Below are 23,387 nucleotides of genomic sequence, written 5' to 3' on the forward strand. Positions count from 1 at the left end.
TTTTTGGGGTGTCCAGCCGGGGCGGGGGGGGGAATAAGGTTTTTCGCCTAGGGCTCCAATTTACCTTGCACCGGCCCTGGCTACATTAAAGATACGGGGGGAAAAAAAACATGAACTTCGGGGAACTTCAGGTTTTTGGTTGTCTCGTCTGTGAAAAGAAGGCTTCCCGTCACCCGTGCAAACCCCATGTGCGCGAGAGCCGCAGAAGGGGGGGGGGGGGGGCCGTGGTCGCGGGCTACCGGGCCAGCAGGCGCAGTACCGCGGGCCACCGGGCCAGCAGGCGCAGTACCGCGGGCTACCGGGCCAGCAGGCGCAGTACCGCGGGCCACCGGGCCAGCAGGCGCAGTACCGCGGGCCACCGGGCCAGCAGGCGCAGTACCGCGGGCCACCGGGCCAGCAGGCGCAGTACCGCGGGCCACCGGGCCAGCAGGCGCAGTACCGCGGGCTACCGGGCCAGCAGGCGCAGTACCGCGGGCTACCGGGCCAGCAGGCGCCGCGCCGCAGACAGCGCGGCGGGCAGCAGCGCGCTCCACAGGAAGGACGGGCAGCTGCGACCGGAGGCGGCGGAGCCGTTGCAGCCGTTGGAGTCGCACACGTTGCAGGGCTCGCCCAGGCACGCCTGCGGCTCGGCGGACAGACAGCCCCGCCTCACGGCGCCTGCGCACACACACACGCGCGCACTTGAGCACGCCCGCCCGTACACAGCACACTATCACGTATCACTAGGGACCAGTGGCGTAGCCAGGATTTGTGTATGGGGGGTGTTAAGAAGCTTGCCCCCCTCCCCCCCCCACGCCGTATTAAAGCGGGGGGTCCGGGGATTCTCCCCCGGGAAAATTTGGATTTTAAGGTGTAAAATAGTGCTATTTTAGCAGTTTTCGATACTTAAAATTTAAATATTGTAATGGTAAATTTTTTATTAATTTTAATATGAAATTTGTTTGAGTGATGAATAAGAAATTAATTAAAGATTTGGTGCTAAGGAGGGGGGGGGTTGAACCCCTAACCCCCCCCCCTGTCTACGCCCCTGCTAGGGACCGGAAAAATTCGCGGGTTCAATGACCTGCCGGATGAACTCCATAGTTGTACGTACACTCGGTCAAATGTCACCCACTCATTGGCTGCTGTCTTGTGAGACGTCCCAACGTAGCAGCCTGTGATTCGACAAAGCTTTGGTCGGGCGTTTCTCATTTGGCCCAGAGTCACCCAGGTGAGTTGTGAGCCAATAGCAGAGGCAGCACTGAGGTATAACTACATATTTGTATTTTAGCCTATTGCGAAATGAATTCGCGAATTTTTCCGGTCTCTACGATATCACGATCCTGATGGCATGATCCTGTGGTACACAATGCTGGTTTTTTTTAAATTTAGTACGTCAGAAGATTCTGGCCAAAAAAAAAACTCCAATATCACAATTAAAAAAATCATCAGGTTTTCTTTTTGACGTGATAACGTCTTATAAATCGATGAACGCCGGCTGCACGCACGAAAAATTGTCACGTTCCGCCTGAGCCAAGTGTGCAAGAACTGCCAACCACCGTGCGAGAAAATCTTCGATAATATCAAACAGGTTAAGGCGGGCTTTTTAACTAATTGTTCGTGATTATATTTAAACAAATTATTTAAATTAAATTTGCAAAAACTGTAAATAATATTTGAAAATTAAAAAGTATGCAATTTTTCATCATGTTTTCTATGACGTTACCACGTAAAATTATCGTCCGTAAACCAACTTTACAGACAACCCCACCCCCCTTTTTTTTTAATTTGTGTTCACCTAATACTCATACTTCTTTGCTATAACACAAGTTTTGTTGTGTCCAGGATCTTTCGACGTACAGTAAGCATCATGTAGTACAGGATCATGCCATCAGCATCAAGGAATAAAATTGGATACGCGATACGGAACAGTTACCGAGTAAATAAAATACTGATTACAACACAGTTGACACTCGGTGCTTTTCAAACTTCTTGTGAACAAAAGGACTGCGGTTCTGTCACGCTTTCAGTTTACAATAAACGGGTCGCAAGTGAATAAATGATGTGTTGTTCATAAAAATATATGTTTAAATGCTAGCTTCTGTGTAGGTGTAAAATAAATAGTCAAAATGTGTAAACAAATTTGTTTGAGGTAACTAGGGATTTTTTTTCTTTAGCATGTGGAGGAGCAGCCTTACAATTTTTGATGTGTAACATCTAAGCTCTCCGTATACGGCATTCCGGGAGAGTAATTTCCTGAATGGAACGGAAGTCAAAGAACGAAAATGTGTAACAGACGGTGTTGCTACCTACAGCGGATGGCGCGAACCAAAGTTCACAAAGTCAAAAGAGAAAAAATTATAGTATTAACTGTTTAATGAATTTTAACGAGATGGGCAGTGTTTTAATAAACTTCATTGTCGAAAATCAGGTCTTCAAAGCCCGGGTTTAGTTAGTTTTTTTCAAGTCTTTTTCTATTTTATAGGATCCACTGCTTCGGCAGTTAATTCCAGCGGCAGGTGCGGAAACTACGCGTGATTCGCGTCCAGAAATTTAGATGAAAACACAATTTGCGTATATTTATAACGCTCAACTTTTTTTTAAAGAATTCTACTGTAAATTTCGTGTCAAAGTTTCGTATTATAAGTGTATTTGCAACATGAGAACACATGAATTTTCTCGTAACCGAGGTTAGATGTTACACATCTCTGACGAGTACTTAAACACTCCCACACATTTTTTTCTAGGGCTTTGTGGCCTTATTTAGCTTATATATCGATGAAAGAGTGTAAAAATCATATCAATGGTGTTTAGTCTTCTGTCCTTGTAGTATAACACACGCATGACCCCACATTCGATTACGGCCTTGGACCCAGGATCGGATACGTGTCCCCCCCCCCCCCCCGTACTACATTATAATTGCTTGGTTATTTCTTACCTACACTCTTTTTACAATGTTATTTAACCTGAAAATACAGGATATGATTATGGTTACTATTGTATAAGTCCAAACTCCCTCCAGGCCCGGGCCCTGAATCCAGGGGACCATGAACACACGCAGTATTCAAATTCAAGCATAGTTCACAAAAATTACGATCACCGATTGAAATTGCTTGCAGCTAACACGCCGGTCGCTTTAAGGGGGATTACGCCTCTCCAGCTTACTATTTAAAATATTATGATACCGCTTGCAATAAAGCTTCCATTTTTTTTGTTTTGTTTGAAATGGCAAAGGAATTAACCTTGCCTACTTGGTGGAGGCAGGGCTAAAAACGTTTTAGAAGTTAAGTGTGTCCAGTATCATGCAAGGTTAAAAATGCATAATCGTTGAGGCAGGAAATGTTATTTGGAAATATTTAATTCCAGATGAAAGGGAAAAAAAAGATTAAAATAAATATTAATCATAAGTAGCCTACTACATTCATTGTAAAATACGAATTTACGTAAATAAAAACATTGATAGAACTAACAAGGCCAATAAATACAGGTTGTTCCTCAGTCTCATGAGGGTAAGAGATTTGTGTGTGTGGGGGAGAGGGGGGTAATTCATCTCACTTAGGCCTGAATGCTTGCAAAAAGTATGAATCTTTATAATATATTTTTTTAATCCGTAAAAAAAGCATAAGGTTTGGATTTATTGTTACTTTTATCATTCTTGTTACACGGTTATAATTGGCATTTTTAATTTCATGGATGGGTTTTTCGGGAAAGGGGGGGGGGGGGGGAAATAGAACATCTTTACCCACCGTTTGCTGTAAAATTATTTCCTTCTGTTGGTGCGGGAATGATGCATCGCTCACCTGGGCGGCCGGTCTTGTAGCAGAGCGGCCGCCCGATCGGCCAGCCGTCCTCGTCCACGAAGCCCTTGCACTTGCCCAGGTGGCGGAACCGGAAGTACAGGCTGGACGACAGGTCGGCGCACGACGGGTCCTCCGCGGCGTCGCACACGTAGCAGAGCAGCGGCGCGCCTGCAACAGCGTCGGTCCTGCTGGCAACCTCGCGGGACGAGTTGGGGGGGAAAAAAAAAAAATTGGTTGTCTGTAAAGTCGGTTTACAGAAGATAGTTCAACGTGACAACGTCATAACAAAATACTGATGAAATGATTGCATACTGTTTATGAATAAAATTGAATCATTTTTATTTTAATAATAAAATAATAAATACTTGAAGTTATACTAGTAATCAGATTTTTAAAATGCAAGAATAATTAACCTTTATTGCCGAAATTGTTGTTGTTATAAGCAATGAAAACCACATTAACTTTTCACTTCACTTTATAAACAGTCGACCAAACAGTTCACGTGTAGATGTAAGTTGTGTGCTGCCGCTGTCTTTCTTCTCCTCGGACGCATAGGCCAATCGAATGGAAGAGAGATAGATGCGGCGCAAGCGTACAATGAGCGTAACGGGACGCAGCGTAACGGAACAATGTGCGTAACGGGACACTTTTTCGTGCGTGCAGCCGGCGTTCATCGATTTATTAGACGTTGTCACGTCAAAAAAGTTCAAAATTCCCCAATAATTCGTATATTAGTATATGTTTCACAAATTGGAAAAAATAAAGTGTGCGTGGTGTCTCGGGTGACAGAAGTGAAATTCTTGCTTATCATCTACAGATAGAGATAAATCATTAGTATATTGTTACTGAACAAAAAGGATTCGATATGATCTCAAATTTTAAAAAAAATCCCTTGCCCTGTACTCTCGCATCCGTACACTGGAACCTTTTTTGGCGCCTCTTTCCGCGGTTTGTTCCCACGTTGCCTTTGATAATACCTCTTATCTGCTTATGCCCTTTTTATTATTATTTTTAGAACAAAAACACACCAATTGAACATAAATTAAATTTATAAAGTTTATCTCACAAGTCCATGAGTCCTTTTGAAATTTCAAATCAGTGTTCAAATACTAAAAATAAATTTTAACTTATAAAGCTGACCTCTTGAGTTTACATTTTCAATCACACTATCCACATAAAGCTAACTGCATAAATCAATAAATATTTTCCACGCGAATAAAATAATTGTAGATACTTTAAGTAAAATAAAATAAATTTGGTAGCGTCAATCGTTAGCCGTTACGAAAACTGAGGAGGAACATATTCAACACAAACACAAGCAGCTTTTTCGAGAATTCCATAGCATCACTTCTACGTCATTATCTAAACGTTTAGCTGAAACATTTTTTTGATGAAACGGACTATTTCCGTAAAAACCGGGGTTGAAATTAAAAAAATTCAAATCTTCCTTACTATCAAATTCTTTCGAGTCTATTTTAAACAATCTTAATGTTATCTTAAAACTGAAAGCAAATTTTTATACGACCACGCAAGGGATGAAAAATTGGTCAAAAAAAGTAACTACTTTAGTAGGCATAAAATGAAATTCGCTGTATGCTAATCACTGCTGGATGCATCTAGTTAAAATCATTCGAAACATATCAGCTGCATGGAATACGAAAAAAATGTTTAATAATAATAACTATATAAAAAAATTCCAAAGTCGCAGTATGGTAACGGCTACAATAGGCAGTCTTTCTTCGAAATCTACCTAAAAACGTGTTGGAAACGAAACTATGAAACGAAACCACCTGTTCTCAGGCAACTTTTACAAATCTGTAGCGGTTTCTGAATGGCGCGTAAACACGCGAAGCTCTATACGCCGTCTAGCGGCCAAGCTTCACGTTATTGTTAACTAAGGGATGTTGCTGTAAATTTATCACGGTATCATTACCTTATTTCTCAACGAATATTTACTGAAGATTATCATCTAACAGCGGTAAAAAGTCCCACGCGTTTTCTTTACTACGATCACTAGGGACACCTGTATTTCGCGATTTCATTTCATGTCAAGGTATTTCACAAAACACTGTAGCTTTTTCTAAGAGTCATGGTAAATTGTGAGGGTGCAGCAGTACGGTAACCACATTCTCATTGGCCCCGTCAAGAGTGGGACGACACCTCTCATCGACCTCAGCCAATAACCACAGGAGAAAAGCTATAGTATTTTGTGAAATACCTTGACACGAAATTTATTCGCGAAATACAGGTGTCCCTAACGATCACTTGTATAAACTTTCACTGTTTGAGAGAAATGTTTGGTAGACATCAGATGAGGAAAATTTTGTGGTCCATCAACAAATTCAAAAGAGATATCGTGATACATTTACAGGGAACGCTTTCGAGTAATAGTATTGTCAAGAAATTGAAAACTCTAACTAGACCAAGCCTTCACCACGTTGGGAGTTGTTATGTGCGAGCGGTTGTGAACAGAGTGGCCGACCTCAGTGGTAGGCCTACATGGGTCAGCGTACCTGGGCCCAAACCATGGAGTCACTAGTTCGAGCCCCACTTGTGGCATGCAGGGCCGGATTTAGGGGGAGCAACCGGGGCCAAAGCCCCGGGGCCTCCACAAACGGAGGGTCCCCACAATAAAGACTTCGGGGAAAAAAAAATTTTAAATTCCGACAAGTAAACACTAGTAAACATATTTTCCTTTGATATTCTTTTTTCACTGTTTTACCTTTACCTAGAGTACTTTGTACATACATGATTATATTATTGTTAAATATTAACAGAAATATTCATTAACACTAAAATTTAATTTCATATAATTCTTGTCTCCGATTATATTTATGTATGTTTTTTAAATACTAAGAGAATCTACTTGATTTCACAATAAATTATTTATTGGAAAACTCGACTGAAAATTTTTTTCATTTTATTTGGAAAATAATTTGGGGCCAGGGGGCCTCCGCTCTCTGTTGCCCCGAGGCCTCCAGACCTCTAAATCCGGCCCTGGTGGCAAAGGATGTAAGTTTGTAACATTTAGCTCACTAAAGCCTATCATCAATACCCTATAAAAAAAAAAGTGGTCTGCGTCATTTATCTTGGCTCAAATTTGACAGCACCAATGGTCTGCGTATTCTTCTGCCTCCGTTGTTCTGTCAACAATTTGTGACGTGTAACATCTCAGCTCTCGGTATACAGCATGTGGTTGGAGTAATTTCGTGAACGGAACGGAAATATGTAACCACGGTGCTGCCATCTGTGGTGGATGGCGCTATTCAAAGTTCACAAAAACAAAAGGTAACATTATAGAATAAAAAGTTTGATGAATTTTAACAGCATTTTAATAAAATTCCTTGTCGAAAATCAGGCCCAAAGCCGGGGTCTTTACGCTTGTGTCGGAGCCGTTTCATTATATAGTTTAAAATTTCTGCAGTCGACTTAGCTGCTCCGATAGCGAATTATAGCGGCGGGTGCGGAAACTACGTGTGATTCGCGATGAGAAGTCTATTTCAAAACTATTTCTGTATATTCATCTCGCTTAGCATTATTTTAAAGAACTTTGCGTTAAATTCTGAGTCAGTGTTTCGTATTCTTAGTGCATTTGTAACTTGAGAACACGTGGATTTGTTCGTTACCGAGGTTCGATGTTACACATGTCTGGCGAGTACTGAAAGACCCGCTTACTTTTTTTTTATTTAAAAAAAAACAACTTAGTGTGATTGTCGCATATACAAACACCACTTGTTGCTTTGCAAGTGATATTTGGGAAAACGTCACCACTGGTACTGGTTTTGAGAACTGTCGAAAATTGAAACGAATTACGTGATCCTGACTTCATACATGTAAGCAGGGAAAACATGATGCACTAAAACTAATTAAGAGCCTTTTGTAATCGATTTCTGGCCATTTTTTTTTCCTGTCAAAAAATAACCTGCGCATAATTTAAGCAAGACGTACGTAACTTGGCTTACACGCCTATTCCAAACTGATAACCCATGACAAGCGATGTGTTGTTCGCCGAAAGGAAAAAGGAATCACACACACACGCAGAAAGTGTTAGGATTAGAATGCGCTGTAGCGGCAGGTGGAAGAAGTACAGTCGGTTCCTCACCTGCGCGGAACAGCAAAGACAGCAGCAAAGCTGCCAGCGGGACTCGAACCATGATCAAGCAGCAGTTGCAGGCGGCGGCGACCACCACAGCTGGGGTCCTCTGGAGTGCACCTGACGGCTTTCTGGCTCGCAGGGAGGCTGTCCCAGAACCCCCTCCCCCCTACCCAACCCCTGCTCCTGTTCCCTTGTGCCGTCATCATCACCATACCCTCGCCACAATGGACAAGTGTACCAGGAGGGGGGGGGGTGGAGGGATCTCTGCTGACGACGAGCCGACTGTGCACCTGACACCAGGGCTTGTCTCCTCCTCCCCCCCCCTCCCCCATACACGTACCCGTCGCGACCATCCCAACACTGAGGTCAGCAACATTGCCGAATGTGATCGGGTTGGACGAAGGGGCTACCGAGCAGGGAGGAGGGGGGGAAGGAAGAATGCCATCGGTAAGCACACATGCGCGCGCGAGCAAAAGCACTTGAAAACAAAAACAACCAGGAGGTCGGTTTCGCCAACAGAGATCAAAGGTTTTTTTTTTTTTTCAATTGTTCAGAATTATTGGTTTGTTTATTTTCAAAACATAATTTATACTTTTTTTTTTCCGAACCGATACAGGCCTGCAACGAGGAGAATGGGGGAAGGGCTGTCTGTAAGGTACACTTCTTCCACCCACCCCCCCCCCCCCTTTTTTTTTCCAAACAAAATAAATATATTATTGAAAGACCTAAAAAAAATTTCATACAGCTAGGATGTCGTCGGCCACATAATTGTTTACATGTGTGATTTCGAGTTTGCAAAAGTATTTTCATTTCAGTTTCTAAATACAAAAGTCACGAATGGAATTTTATCATAGGCCCAGGCACACCAGTATTCGAACTCGGGTCTCCCGGAATAGGAGTCAGTTTGTTATCTCACCACTGAGTCACCTCACTTCAAGAGAGTACATGTAATTATTAAAATATTTGGCCAACCAACAGAATTAAATTTAATTAAATTTTTTATATTTATTTATACTGAAAAATAATTTTAAATTTATTTTTACCCTTGAGATTTTTTTTTAGGGAGAATAACTCTTGAAGTAAATGCAACAAAATGGGCTTCATCTAATTGTAGCTTATTTCTTTCACATAATTAGCATTTAATTTCTTACTATTGTAATTTTTTTTATTTTAGAACTAAACTTTAAATAATGTGACTACTGATGAACTACACAAAGTCATTTTTTTTTTGTGAAAACTTCTCAATTCTGTTGTTAGTGCATTGAATAATTGTATACACCATAATTAAATTTGAATTGACATTAACTAAAAGTAAAGTTAAAATTATAATTTTGAATAGTTACAAAAAAAATAAAATAGCTTGCACTACTGAATCCTTTTGAAGAACATACTATGAAATACTAAGACCATAATAATAAAAATATTTTTGGACACTTGAATAGTCATAAGGAATTTTTCACTTTGAAATACAACATTATTTCGAAAATACTGGCATTAAAATTCCTTCTTTTAACAGCCATAAGCCATCTTTTCTATGTACCTTAAAAAAAGAATGATATTGTATACAATCTTATAAATCATTTCAACAAATATTAGAGCTTCTTTCAGTTAACTACATAGTAATGAAATTCACCTTAAAAAATTATATCATCTGCCCATCCTTAAGTTTAATTAATTTATACTATTTTATTTTTTTCTATGTTTATATAATTGTTTTTTGTATTTTTTCTGTTAGTACTTATTTGTTTTTAATATCGTAGAACTTTTGTTTATAGTTATAGTTGTTTCCTTGTATTAATATTTGTTGTTTTATTAGTATTTGTTCATTTTGTGTTTAGTTTGTTTGTAATATTGTTGTTGCCTCTTATGTTTCTTGTTTGTACCTACCACCAAGGTTTCCAAAACTGTTTGTAGGCAAGTAACAAAAGTTAATAAATAAACAAAATAAATAAATTTAAATTATCTTTCACTTCTGTTTCACCATGAAACTTCCATAGAATTTATCAGCTTACCAAGCTGATTGAGGGGCTTTTTGATTCCAGTGGGGACCAGGTCTCCCTGCCCCCAGGATCTACACACATTGGCTTGGTTGTCGCTTGGCGGCACAATGATGTTAAAAACCTTGCTGTATTCATTCATTTTTAGCGGGTTACAGTGGGCACTGCATACATACACAGTTGGCGAAGCATAATCGTGTTGCATGTGTTTTTTTTTGTTTTTTTTTCGTTCCAGATGTCTCCAGTTTGCTTGGAATATTAATTAAAAGATCAGTAAGTACAAAGATCAGGAATGTCACGCAAGAAACAGTGGTGTGTATCGTTGAAAATGCAAATAATAAATTAGTGTAGCTTAAAAAATATTGGTTGCTTGACATATTAAATATACATTGAGTCCAGTTTTGATCAGAGTTCGAAATATTAGAGCAGTATCATTAAGCTCATAGATGCGTGCAAATTTTTTATTTTTTATTTTTTTATTTAAAAATCCAAATCACGTAACATACAACATGCTAAATTTTTCCAGGAAATTGTGGAATATTGACATAAATCAGGTGCTCAAAACTGGGAAGAAAATAAAAGAAAATTAAGAAAGGCTAACAAACGTCAGACAAAATTATATTGGGTTTGTGTCATCTACTGCAAATGAAAAACAGAGTACAGAAGCATACCTCAAGAGTTTGTCGTATACCAACATTTAATGTTGAGATTATGTCATTTGTGCGATATAAATAGCCTGTTATGATGTTTTAATGGGACTTCATAACCAAAACACATGAACAATAAGCGACGATTTAAACATGCAACAAGTATTCAAAGTTTTTTTTTTTTTTCACTACTGTCTCACTCAACAGTAACAGAATAATTGCGTGAACTATTTTAAACACGGTGTATTTGTCATTTAAAACTTGAAAACAAAATATTATTTGTATTCGTTTAATTACATACACCAGAAGTGGGGGGAAAAAAATTAATAATAATCAACAACTATGGACTACACCACTACAAAACACGGACACTCCATTAATATGGCCATTAAAATAGTAAAAGGCATATAAAACAAAAGTCACAATCAATCTAAAACTATGTATACAGTAGCAGCTTACTTGCTATATGTATCTATAACATAACATGCTGTGACTTAAAAATATAAATAATAAGTAAATAATGGTTTAAGATTCCAGATCAAATTAGCAGAAATTGTGTTTATAATATTGCTGAACTAAAATACAATTTACCTGGCTGCCATTAACAACAAAAAATCTTGAATACCTAGGGTTTAAATATGTAAATATGAGCTCATTTAGTCACTATTAGAAAATATAGCTTTTTAAAAAAAATTCACGTTTTTTAAAATATTTTATGAAATTGATTGCATTGGATTTTATGGTATTTTGCGGTTTATGAAAATTTTCTGGATAAATATTTAGAGCAGTAGGTCTTGGAAAATATGGCAAATAGGAACTGAAAGGAAAGGTTAGTTGGTTAGGTTAAGTTAGGTTAAGTAAAGTACGGTTAGCTACATAATTAAAAACACAATATTTTTAATTCATAATTTAAATATTTCAACAATTATTTTCCATATATAGTTTGTGTAGCAGACTTAACCAACTCTTAATTTTAGTACTGTTACGATCTATTGTGGGGAGAACTAGGTTCGTAAGATGTAGCCCAATATTACAGTTTTATTAATTACTAATATTTACATTACTGATAACTAATTGTACTTAAACAATATCCGATCACCAATCACTGGCACTTAAAAATGTTTATTCGCAAGTCTCTCAATGTCTGTCAAGTTCAGCAGTTCGCACCACTCACTGGAGCCAGGCTCAACAGTGATTCGCCCCTTACCAGGCGCCTGTCCACACACACAGTCTCTCGCCACTCAGTCGCACTCTCACGGTCCCGTCGCTCCACGTCATGCCGCTCTCGAGGGGTCTCTCACTCTATTCGCCGGTGTCGCACTTCCCTGCACTCGCCGAACTCTCCACGCACTCGGAACTATCATGGAACGCTCGCGGAACTCCCGCGGAGGCTAGCGTCGCTGCTTAAGTACCTGTGGCGCATTTAATGCAAAACTTTAAAACACTGCAAGTCTAAGATTCGATTCTTGAAAAAATTTAGGTAATTTTTGTGTTGAATATGTTTTGCTTGTTATGCTTGGTTACTTGTAAAAATCAAAAGATGGCACTCCGTTTGCTTTTATGAATTGCTTAATCATGCATGGTTATTTTATAATTTTTATTGAATTATGTTACATATAGAGCCCAATTGGTTAATTACTTAACCAGTTTAAACATTATACAATATATAATTATTATTTTTTTTAACTTCAATCCTGTATTTCATACGTGTAGTTTAATTAATACAGCTTTGCCGAGAACAATATTTGCAATTAAATTTGACTTTGCAAATACTTAAAACATTTGATTTGATATTTGCTTTGCATCAGAAAACTAATGTTCACACAGGCCTAGTTATTTAACAAAAAATTCAATTATTTTATACTTTTTTTTTTAAACTAATTTTACTTTATAAAATTGACAAATAGCGTACAAACAAAAATACAAGTATTAACAATTTTCATATCTTATATATAAAATTCTCGTGTCACAGTGTTAGTTACCATACTCCTCCGAAACGGCTTAACCGATTTGTATCAAATTTTGTATGCATATTCAGTAGGTCTGAGAATCGGCTACTATCTATTTTTCATACCCCTAAGTGATAAGGGTTGTCCACCACTAAAAAATTTTTTTTAATTTTTTTGACAAATTTTTTAAAATTTTTTTTTTATAATATGGCATTAAAAATACATACAACCCTAAATTTTCACACTTCTATTACCAACCCCTAATTTTTAATAGAATTTTATATTTCTCAACCCCGGTCGAAAGCTGATCAATTATCACTTGATCAACCTTCCCTACCTACAGCGAGCTCATTACCTGGATTAACACATAGACCACATATTAATATGAAATTCCATCCCTAAGGGAGTGAAAAAGGGATAATTTCATTTTATAACAGAAAAAATCATAGGTCATAGGCCTACACATACAAATAGTGAGTGAGTGTCATTTCTCTATGTCTGACACACGATCATACACATAGTAATGTCCGGAAAATTCATATTTTTCTCCTTGGTGCGACCAGCCCACTTAGTGGAGCTCGCAGCGGCTAGCAAAATAAAGGCGCTCATAAGAGTTTTGTTCTTAACTTCGTCAATAGATAGAGTTAGTTGCCTTGAATTTTAAACGCACCAACGTTTGATGCGTTTGTCATGTCTTTAATTTTCGTTTGTTTGTGCCGTATGCGTTCCTATACCATTCATCCGATTGCGATGAAATTTTGGTGAGTGGTTATGCGCATGCTCGTGAAGGTTTCTGAGACGGTATAACTATTTTGCAATAGTTGGAGCACAAATCGTTTCAAAAAATGTGTTTATTTCATATTATATAGCGGCACTTCGTCTGTTTTTGTTGTGCGCACGCATGACACAATTTATGTAAATATAAAAGAGAGACAGAGATAGAGTGATATATGTATAGAGTGAGATAGAGAGACAGAGAGATAAATAGAGATAGAGCGAGGTATAGATAATTAAATGGGTTAGATAAAGAGATATATAGATGTATAGAGCTATATAGAGATTTAATATAGAAGAGAGAGATAGTGGGAGGTATATATGTATATATGTAGATATAAAGAGATAAATAGATATATATATATATATATATATATATATATATTATTTGTATATGTGTAACTACTTCAAACATATTAAAAAACAAAACTGAATTAAGGCATTGCAATGCATGCCGAGCATTAGCTAGATAATGGAATCTTTTCAATATTAGTATTTCTTATTTTTTAGGTTTTTTCTATAGTGCTTTATAGAGTCTAGACTACATACAGACCACCAATTTTAGATATATACAGGTAAATAACTAAACACTGGCAGAACGTCTGTCGGGATCTGAAAGTGATGTAAATTATTTTGCATACTTGACATTCAAATTAAGAAGATATTTACTAACTACATCTGATTTCGAAAAAGGTCCCCTTTACCCGGTGTTCAGCCCGGGCAACGCCGGCACAGAATAAACAATTGGTAACAGAAGCGACAAAGTGGGTTTACCCGCGTACTCGCTCATCGTTTGTTTACTTTTCGGTCGCCATCTTTTCGGGGCGCGTTTAGCCAATGCTGGGATAGCAGTTAAGTCGGATTTGAATTAAGTACTGTATTAGTTAGTGATTGCGAGTGAATTCTGGCATTGTAAATGATTTAATTATGTAGGCTTCACATTTGCGTACATTGATTAACATTATGCAAGGTTTTTTTGTTGTTTTGTATTGACGTCTAATATCTTTGTACAAACGTGTAAACACAAAAGATCTGACAAGATGGACAAAATAAGCTAAACAAAATGACATAATGATATGTTGTCCTCCCATTAAGAGCTAAAATTTACAGACAAGAAAGTTTCTTCAGTTAATGTCAATAAGAAAATGGTTAAGTAAACTTAAATGTTAAATTAATTTGTTATGAAATTCTACTTATTTAACAAGCCAAAAAAAGTAGGTAGCTATTTAGGCCTACATTAGAAATACCTAGATATGATGTGCATTTACAAAGTTTATTATAAGTATGTAAATACATATTTTATACGTGTTAACTACATAACGTAGGGGCCAATTAAAAGCAACGACTTAAAGAAATTCACTCTCAACAATATTACATTAGGCCTACAGGAAAATAAATCACATGTATGTTAAGTGTGGCATTTGTAATATAAATGGCATATTAAATTATAGACAAAAATCACTCTACATTTTGATTGCTGTAGTCTTAGGTGAATTGTGGCAAAAAATAAATAAATGAAGGCATTGAGACACGTTGCATGGCAGTAAGCACAGAGTTACACAAATATTACGCATTCTTTCCAGCAAACGAGATGGACAAGAAGACGCCTACTGGCTTTCAATCATTATTTAATAACATGTCGACGAGTTACACCAAAAATTATGCATTCTTTCTGAAATAAATTTGTTCGGAATTTACTGCACAATTCCCTGAATCACGGAACACAAGTCTAGAATGCGCACGAACTAGCAACTACAAAAGAATAATGTTGATTGGAATCACACATGAATACTCTAAATACTATGAATTCAAACATATTTGTGAAATTACGACGAATTATTGTATTTACTACCACACAAACGGTTCATTAAATCATACGCCCCTTACTTTCAATGGGAAAACATTGTTTATTTACATTTGTGTACGCCCCGAGAGCATAAGATTGCTAGTACGCACTAACCAAGGATAAAATCACATTTTGTCGCTTATGTTATCAATTGTTTATTCTGTGACGCCGGGTACTGCAGCTAGTATATTATAATATTTACATTCAAAATTACAACTACAGAATAACATACATTGCCATGCGATTAACTTTCCTCTTTGCAAAGGAATGGATAACTTTACCATAGTCCACAGACTGCACTATATCTGAATATTCTGTGCGGATCTTAAATAATTATTTATCATCTTCAGCACTGAAAACTAGGAACACACACAGAGGCAGAGCACTGGCACTTGAATCATGGAAAAATTAAGAACTCACAATTATTTTCTGTATTGTTCTTTGAATGATTCTTGCCTCGGAGAAGGGAATTGTCAGGAGATGGCATGCTGAGACATGATTGAAGTCACTTTTTAACTTTGCCATCGCCATATTGTTTCGCCCAAAGCATTACAGCAATTGTGCTTCATAAAGTCTGAACTAAAATACAATTTACCTGGCTGCCATTAACAACAAAAAATAAATTACTAAAAATAAATTAAGAACTCCGTCCTTAAAAACAGTCACTTTCATAAAAAAAAAGCCATATACATTAATAATACTGTTTCCACAATGCAAACAATACACTTCAGCCAATGTTTTGGACATGTAACCAATATGGAGCAACATTTAGCTGAAGAAAAAGAATGGCTTCACACCTGGATTTAACATAATTCTTGCACATACTATACACCATTGCTGGTTAATGCATGTTGTAGAAAATTCCTCAGAAATTACTCAATTCCTTCCACAGAGTTCTCTGTGTAGTCTAAGCATGTAACATTTGACATCAGCAAATATTGGCTTATTCTCTGGGTGTTTATTTATTCATCTTTGTTGTACATTCCTGAGGTGTTTTCTAAGGCAACCATTGCTAACCATGTGTTCAATCTACTCTCTATTTCTTTGGGAAAAAGTGACAATAATTTGCATGTCCTGTATTCGCAACGTGTATCTCTTCGTCCAATGGCTGAGGTCCCCTTTATAGGTTGCTGTCTCGACAGCTGCCCGGGCTGAATCCACTGGGCTTCCACCTGAATCAGACAACCAGACATTGAACAAGAGAAATTTGAAGGCCTTATTTCAGCAGCGGTACACCTCCCATTCGTTGCATTTTGAGATACAGTACGTTTAACACAAATGAGTGGTGAAAAATTCCGTCAATGAGATAGGTACCAGAAACATTGCAGTTCATGGCCTGTTGCTAAGGATTAACCTTCCTTTAAAATGACCTGTATGAACATGAATGTGTGGATAACTCAAATTTTCTTTTTCTTTTTAAACAGATATCTACGACTATTGAAATATGGCCTTCAGTTAACACCCATTACCGGTACCTTTGAATATATATACTGTATAGAAGTCGCGAGTGGATAGGATTTACTCTACGTTTTTCAGAATCGTATGATGAGCAGCTTGGGAACTTCACCGCTGCAGTGCGCTGCCGTAACGCCCTGTATCGTCTTAGTTGTTATTTACACGTTAGAGCGCAGCGCTGTCGTCCGCTGTCATTCCCCGCACCCCTCATCCATCATTCACTGCAGCTCAACGTCATTCTGGAGAAGGGGGAAGGGGTGTTTGAAGAGTTCGACACTTGTCTGCTAGGGACCACCACAAGTCGATGCCCTAGAGATGGTGGCGATTGCAGCGGTGAATTAACCAACTACCTCAAAACCGTATTAGAAATTTTAACCTGGGCTGGCGACTTCTATACAGTATATATATTCAAAGCCGGTACACTGCATACTGCCATCTGAAGGTACTGTTCTATTGGAACTGTCCACCTTGACGGTTGGCAGTATGGTTAACTGACATTGACAGTCGGCGTTGAATGCAGAGGGTTTCACTCAAACTGCTCCCATCACTGCCGGTGCCAGTGAAGGAAACACAACGAAGATTATCATTTGTCAAAAACTGGATTTACAAATGTCTTAAAAAGCCCATTAAGTAAATTACAAATGTGTTTGAAAATGTTTCTAGAAGGATCACAATGTGAAAATTTGTCCCAGTTAGATATTTTGGATTATTTTTGTTATGAGATGACTAATATAAAAACGATTGTTAGGAAATTTTTTTAAATTCATATCATTATACGAAATATTCTGCTTTAAATAAGGATTTCTAAAAAAAGATATTCCTCTAAAATAGTTTGCAAGCTGTGAGCAAAACTTCAAGTAAATTTTGTGTGAAACTCCAAACACAAATTACATATTTTAGCATTGGTTACTCACAGAAAGGAAGGAAGAAAAATATAATTTGAAATAATAGTTGACAAATGTTTTTATCATGAAAGCAGCAAATTTTAATGATAAAAATCTGAAGGTAAAAATAAATCAAAATAAATATGCTGTTTACAAACATATTATTTCTAAATGTAGTACTAAACAAAGTTGGTATCCAAATCTTTATGTTCGCTTACTTCTTCTAAACTTCACAATGGATTTTGATTCGGTTCTTTAGAAAATTTCTTCCAGAATGTTTATGTGCATAATTCATTCATATTAAATTTAAAGATAGTAGAGAAATCTCTATTTTATAATCATGTCATAAAAAAGACTTTTTAGGGTGTTTATGTGCCTTATGCTGACATATACATGACTGATACATCAAATGAATGTACTATAGAGTTGTGGGTCTTGAAAAGGCCTACATAGAAGTCCGCAATAGCATTATTCTATCTTCTAAGGATTTTCACAGTAACTATTTTTATCTTTCAAAATGGTTCCAAAATAATGAGTTATTTGCAAAGCTATTTTGACCGACATAGTATTAACCCTTATCCAATCAAATGTTAGTTAGCTTAGGCATTTAATTTAGATCAAAATTGACCCTTGCACCACATCATTTAAATGAATATCTTTTTAACACACAGTTGGAGTTAAAATTGATAAAAATCACATACACTTACTACAGAGACACTGCCTGTTTCAAAAAATAAAAATTACACTACATATTGTTAATTTGGTGTTTTATAACTTTATCATTGTATTTTGTTATAAAATAACTTGTCCAATATCTTTGTTAAAATTTGTACATATAAACAAAGATTAAACGGATGCAATAAACTAAGGTAAAGCATAATATTACTGGTTCATGTAATCTCCAATTAAGCTTAATAATATTTGATGTAGAACACCTCGTGAGTTTGTTGTATACCAACATTAAAAGTAGAAATTAAAAAATAAAAAGAACCATAGCTAGAAAGCAAACTGATTTAATTTTTGAAATGTTATCTCACTGCAAATTTCTTGTGAGTAATTAAACTAAATTTATTTACCCTACAGAATAGTATATGTTTGGTGAGTTGTATCGAACTGTACCCATAAAGACACTTTGTTTCTATTGTTTTTTTTGTCATAAACTAAATTACTTCACAAGCAATTCATCTGAATAAGGTAGAAATTAGGTAATTGACACTTGCTGAGCTGAAGACAACACACACTAAAGCTCACTAGCTTTTTTTTTGCCACCTGCGGCTAGTAAACTCACCCAGTGTAACTGAGGCTCACCTTACTTGCCGCCACGACGCGGAGCGTGTACACATGGTCAGGAACCCGCCTGGAAACACCACATGGTCATACGGCATCACAGCCTGCCGCGATGGAATCCTCATCCGCGAAGTTCCTTCAGAAACACCCAATGCCTGAGAGGCCAGCCCACATGTCCAGAGGGGTTGCTGCAACACAAGGAATATTTAATGTAATGGTTCATTGGCACACAATAATAATTGTACAGTTTCTCGTTCAGTTCCAACAAAACCTAAGTAGACCTGTGCAAAGCCTCGACTAAGCAAATCAAAGTTTTTTTTAAATTTTATTATACTTCGCCAGGACATTTACTATTCCTTTATTTTGAAGCTTCGGTTGTTATGCAAAGCTTTGCATCGGACGTGAAACTTTTGTTTGTTGCAAAGCTTTAAAACATTTTGAAGCATAGCATTTGCTTATGGAATTATTTAGTTTTTTTTTTTTGTTATATATATATGTTATGCATAAAAAGAATTTGGTTTCTTAAAAAAAATCTCAAGGTGACGACACTCAATTTGCTTTTACGAAAGGTCAAAATTAATGTTATGCAGTGTTATTTTATAATTTTTATTAAATGGTGTTATATATTTAGGACCCAACTGATTAGTCAGTTAATCAGTTCAAATATTACAAACATTAAACCATTATTTTTTTTACTTCAATGCTATAATTAATACATTAAGTGTAATAAATACAGTTTGCAGAGAACAATATGCACAATTTGATTCTGCTTTGCAAATGTTTTAACCATTCGATATATGTATTTGCACTGTATAAAAAAACTAGTATTGGCACAGGCCTAAACCTACACAACTTTATTCGAAGTACAGGTAAAAGGTCTTTAATTCAGCAATGTAAGGACCACTGGCATTGCGGTTCAGCAATTTTTTTTTTTTTGAATATTGAACGTCAATACATTTTTAACTGGAAAAATGAATGTGAAAATGTTAAATTTCAACCCACTAGAAAACTTTCACACTGTATTGAAATAAAAACTTACAGTTACAATAAAATTTGAGTTAACTGAAATCGCAGGCAGATAATGCCACCTGGCAGCCAAAGTCAAACAGAAAGAATCCACCTGAAAAAACGTGTATGTTAGCAGCTTGATTGAAGCCGGATTGAAAAATGTGCCGAACCATACACTGAGAGCCCGATTAAAGAACTTTAATTGTTAACACTTAGCTGCGTGTTACCTAGTTTGCATGTTTGTTGAATAAATTGTCAGTAGAACGAACATTATTGTCTCAATAATAATCAAAAATATTATATCTATTTATGTAATCATGTTATTAATTCCATTATAAATTCTTTAAATTTTTAGTTTTTTCTTTTAATTTCTTGTAAATTTTTTACAGAATTTTTAGTTACTTCAACTCATGCCACATACCGTATTTATTGGTCACTGTACAAAACTTAAAAAAGGATAGAAAAAAGAGTAAAAAATAATATTAATTCATGTGTGTCTAACCCCTTGGATCAGTGAATTTAGTCATCACTCATTTAGAACAATATTTTATACAAATTTGTTGACGTTCGTACCTGTTCATTCACATTGCTGTCAAATAATGACACATTCGCAGACCAAGACTGCTCCATCATGGTGCGCAGCACACACGGCTCGATAATGTTATCATGGTCTGGCCTACGACCGTGCTCACCGACTACTCTTGAGAACCATTGCTGCTTGGAGATCTTGCCCTCACCTCGCCGCCAATCGAACGACACGTTCCCTGCGAGCCCAATGCCTCCACAATGTAAAACATCAAACACTACCCACGTCAACAAGTGGCTCAAGACAAATATTCCACCAAAAACTCAACTAGGGACCGGAAAAATTCGCGGGTTCAATGACCTGCAGGATGAACTCCATAGTTCCACGTACACTCGGTCAAATGTCACCCACTCATTGGCTGCTGTCTTGTGAGACGTCCCAACGTAGCAGCAGCCTGTGATTCGATAAAGCTTTGGTTGGGTGTTTCTCATTGGCCCAGAGTCATCCAGGTGAATTGTGAGCCAATAGCAGAGGCAGCACTGAGGTATAACTATTTGTATTTTAGCCTATTGCGAAATGAATTCGCTAATTTTTCCGGTCTCTACTAATAACAGCAGAATTCTTTAACAGCAGAAACAAAAATTGTGTGCACAGAGTCCACGCACCAACAGCAGTGAAACTTCTTGATTATATTATTAGGCATAGGAAACATTATTCTCTGTGTCGGAGGTTACATACAAAACAATATATATGTATGCAAGTATGCAAACAATTAGTTATGCCATTGCGCAAGTATGTATGCGAGTGTGAAAGTCAGCAAGCATGCAGGTGTGCTATTGTGCAAGTGTGGTAGTGTGCAGTGTGCTAGTGTGCTAGTGTAGAAGTATGCAAGCATGCAATTGTGCAATATACTGCATCATTTCTACCTTTTCCCTGCTGTCTCCTCCTCTCTGGATTCCCCTACTCATACCTGACTATTTCCCTTCTCTCCCGATTCCCCCATCACGTACTTATTTTCCTCATGAGATCAGAATTTTTACAGCGCTCAAAAATTGTAGCTCCCTCTTCAAAAAAAAACAAACACGAGCATTTTTCATATACTTTTGAAGTGAAACTTCTTAACAGCTGGTAGAGTAATAACGAAAGTGAAACAATCAAGAGGGCAACTAAATGAGCAATAATCAGAACTGAGATACTGATAGCGAGGGGGAAGACGGTTCAGGGTTGCGGCACTTGACGGCATGTTTGCATCATAGCACATCTGCATACTTGAGCACTTGTCACATACTTGCGTACTCACAAACTTGCTCTTCACTTGTGTACTTGCACGCATTCCAGTACATTCTTATACCCCTCTCTCCGTGAAGTTTCGTGTAGAGACAAGATTATCAGATGAGTTTCAATAAAACAGAAATAACACAGACAACCATGTCAAATCACAGTACAAATCTGAAATGAAAGTTAACACACAATTAAGCACCGAAATGCAAGTAATATTATACAATTGAGTAGCATTTAACCAAACCTTAATTCAAATTTCAAAAAAATCTTTTTATCGTTTGAATTTCAAGGAATGTTTTTTCTCCGGACAAAAATTGTACCAAAGTGCATGGATCAGAAAAATTTATTCAATTTTATTTTGTGCAGAAAAATTAATTCAATTTGTTTTATTGCACATCTCTTATTGAATCAATTTTATACCTTAAATGACTGTTAATTTTTTTTTTAATTTATCCATTGATACCAATTTAATAAAAATTACTTTACTGTAAAACTGCAGCATATAAATTTTTTTCCAATTTTTGTTGAGTATGTATTACAAAACAGCTTTTATAAAAAAAATTAACACCAAAAACCCCTGTTTTAAAAACAAAAATTGAACTAAAACCACAAACCACGTCTCTACTCACATGCATTGCGGCAGAGCTGTCGTGTAGAGGAGGGGGGGGGGGGGGGGAGAGCTGATTAATTTTCCATATTATTTTGTAATGTTTGGGTTTAACCTGCTAGGATGAAAATCTTTAGTTAAAAAATTTACTTGCGATATGCAGAACTTATGTTCACAGTTACCACCCCTGTAATATTTGGTTTATAAATTTATTTTTCTTAAGCTGCAGGGTTTTAAAAGTTGTTCATTAAATACTATGACAAAATTATCTGCCCCCAGGTCCTCAGTTTCGTGTTAACATAGTTAAATATGTGCATTTTTACTAACAATTTTTTTAATTGTTTGCCTCGTGAAATTGAGGTAAATGTGATTTCATAAGGTAAAAAATACATACTTGAACACACTATAACTGAAGTTTTAAAATCAAATCAGATAGGTACTTGATTATACTTGATTATACTAAAAACAATTTTGTTATGAAATAAATATTTTATGCACCTTAAAATTTGTCTTCTTGGAGTTTATTACATACTTCTCTTTAAATGGTAAGATGTTAGCAATAATCAAGAGATTGCACAAGCGAAGCTGTGGGTTTTACCTAGTCATTCATAAACTCAATGAAAACTAGTTTTTTCAAAAACCATAGAAACCTAAATTTTTTCAGAGTTTTGGAATTTTTTTTAATTTAATGAATGATTCACTACAAATTAAGTTTTAAGACAGCAAGTTCATAAAAACTACCATCCTACAGTCGGCAAGTTAATAAGAACCAGCAAATAAGATCTTATTCAGTAAACAATACCTCTATAAATAATTTAATTTGGTTATATTATGTATTTATTAAAAATTAAGTGCAAAAACACTAAATATTAGAAGAAAAATAATTCAGGATACTACTCCCTCAAGGAACATTATCGCATATTACTTAAGACCAAAATTACATATGTATTAAGCGAACTCCAAAATCTCCAATTATGTCTACATTTTGTGTTTGTGTTGCAGGTTCCATAATTTTTTTTTATAAGGAAGCACTTAAAATTAAGAGTGCATTTATTTATATGGTAAATTTCACATAAAATGTAGAGGTTAATTAATAGTTTCATTTAGATTTTTAGGAACATAATTACCTGTTAGAGTGGGCACTCTAAAATTGCTATTTTTAATGATCCTACTCAACATGAAATTTATAAACCTATATACACATTCGAGGGTCAATTTACCATACAAATACGCTTTGTTTTAGTTTAACAA

General features: G+C 36.6%; 1 protein-coding gene across 1 annotated transcript; it reads right to left on the reverse strand.

Moving 5' to 3' along the window:
* Positions 1 to 295: 295 nt before the first annotated feature.
* On the reverse strand, positions 296 to 21,591 carry LOC134542889 (uncharacterized). The gene is made up of 7 exons (XM_063387474.1): positions 21,537 to 21,591; positions 20,339 to 20,486; positions 18,741 to 18,784; positions 7,882 to 8,019; positions 3,780 to 3,947; positions 485 to 657; positions 296 to 445 (listed from the first exon to the last, which is right to left on the reverse strand). Exons 1-7 carry the CDS (start codon positions 21,589 to 21,591, stop codon positions 296 to 298), a joined length of 876 nt encoding a protein of 291 aa, XP_063243544.1.
* Positions 21,592 to 23,387: the final 1,796 nt, after the last annotated feature.

Source organism: Bacillus rossius (assembly GCF_032445375.1).
Source record: "Bacillus rossius redtenbacheri isolate Brsri chromosome 9 unlocalized genomic scaffold, Brsri_v3 Brsri_v3_scf9_2, whole genome shotgun sequence".
Classification (NCBI taxonomy): Eukaryota; Metazoa; Arthropoda; class Insecta; order Phasmatodea; family Bacillidae; genus Bacillus; species Bacillus rossius.

What these genes read in the sequence shown, in the direction of transcription:
- LOC134542889 (XM_063387474.1), bottom strand. Translation starts at nt 21,591, where the DNA reads ATGTACTGGAATGCGTGCAAGTACACAAGTGAAGAGCAAGTTTGTGAG. An exon ending in GCTCCGCGTCGTGGCGGCAA is followed by an intron (nt 8,020 to 18,740) that starts GTAAGGTGAGCC and finishes GTTCTGGGACAG; the next exon opens with CCTCCCTGCGAGCCAGAAAG. An exon ending in GTCTTTGCTGTTCCGCGCAG is followed by an intron (nt 3,948 to 7,881) that starts GTGAGGAACCGA and finishes ACGCTGTTGCAG; the next exon opens with GCGCGCCGCTGCTCTGCTAC.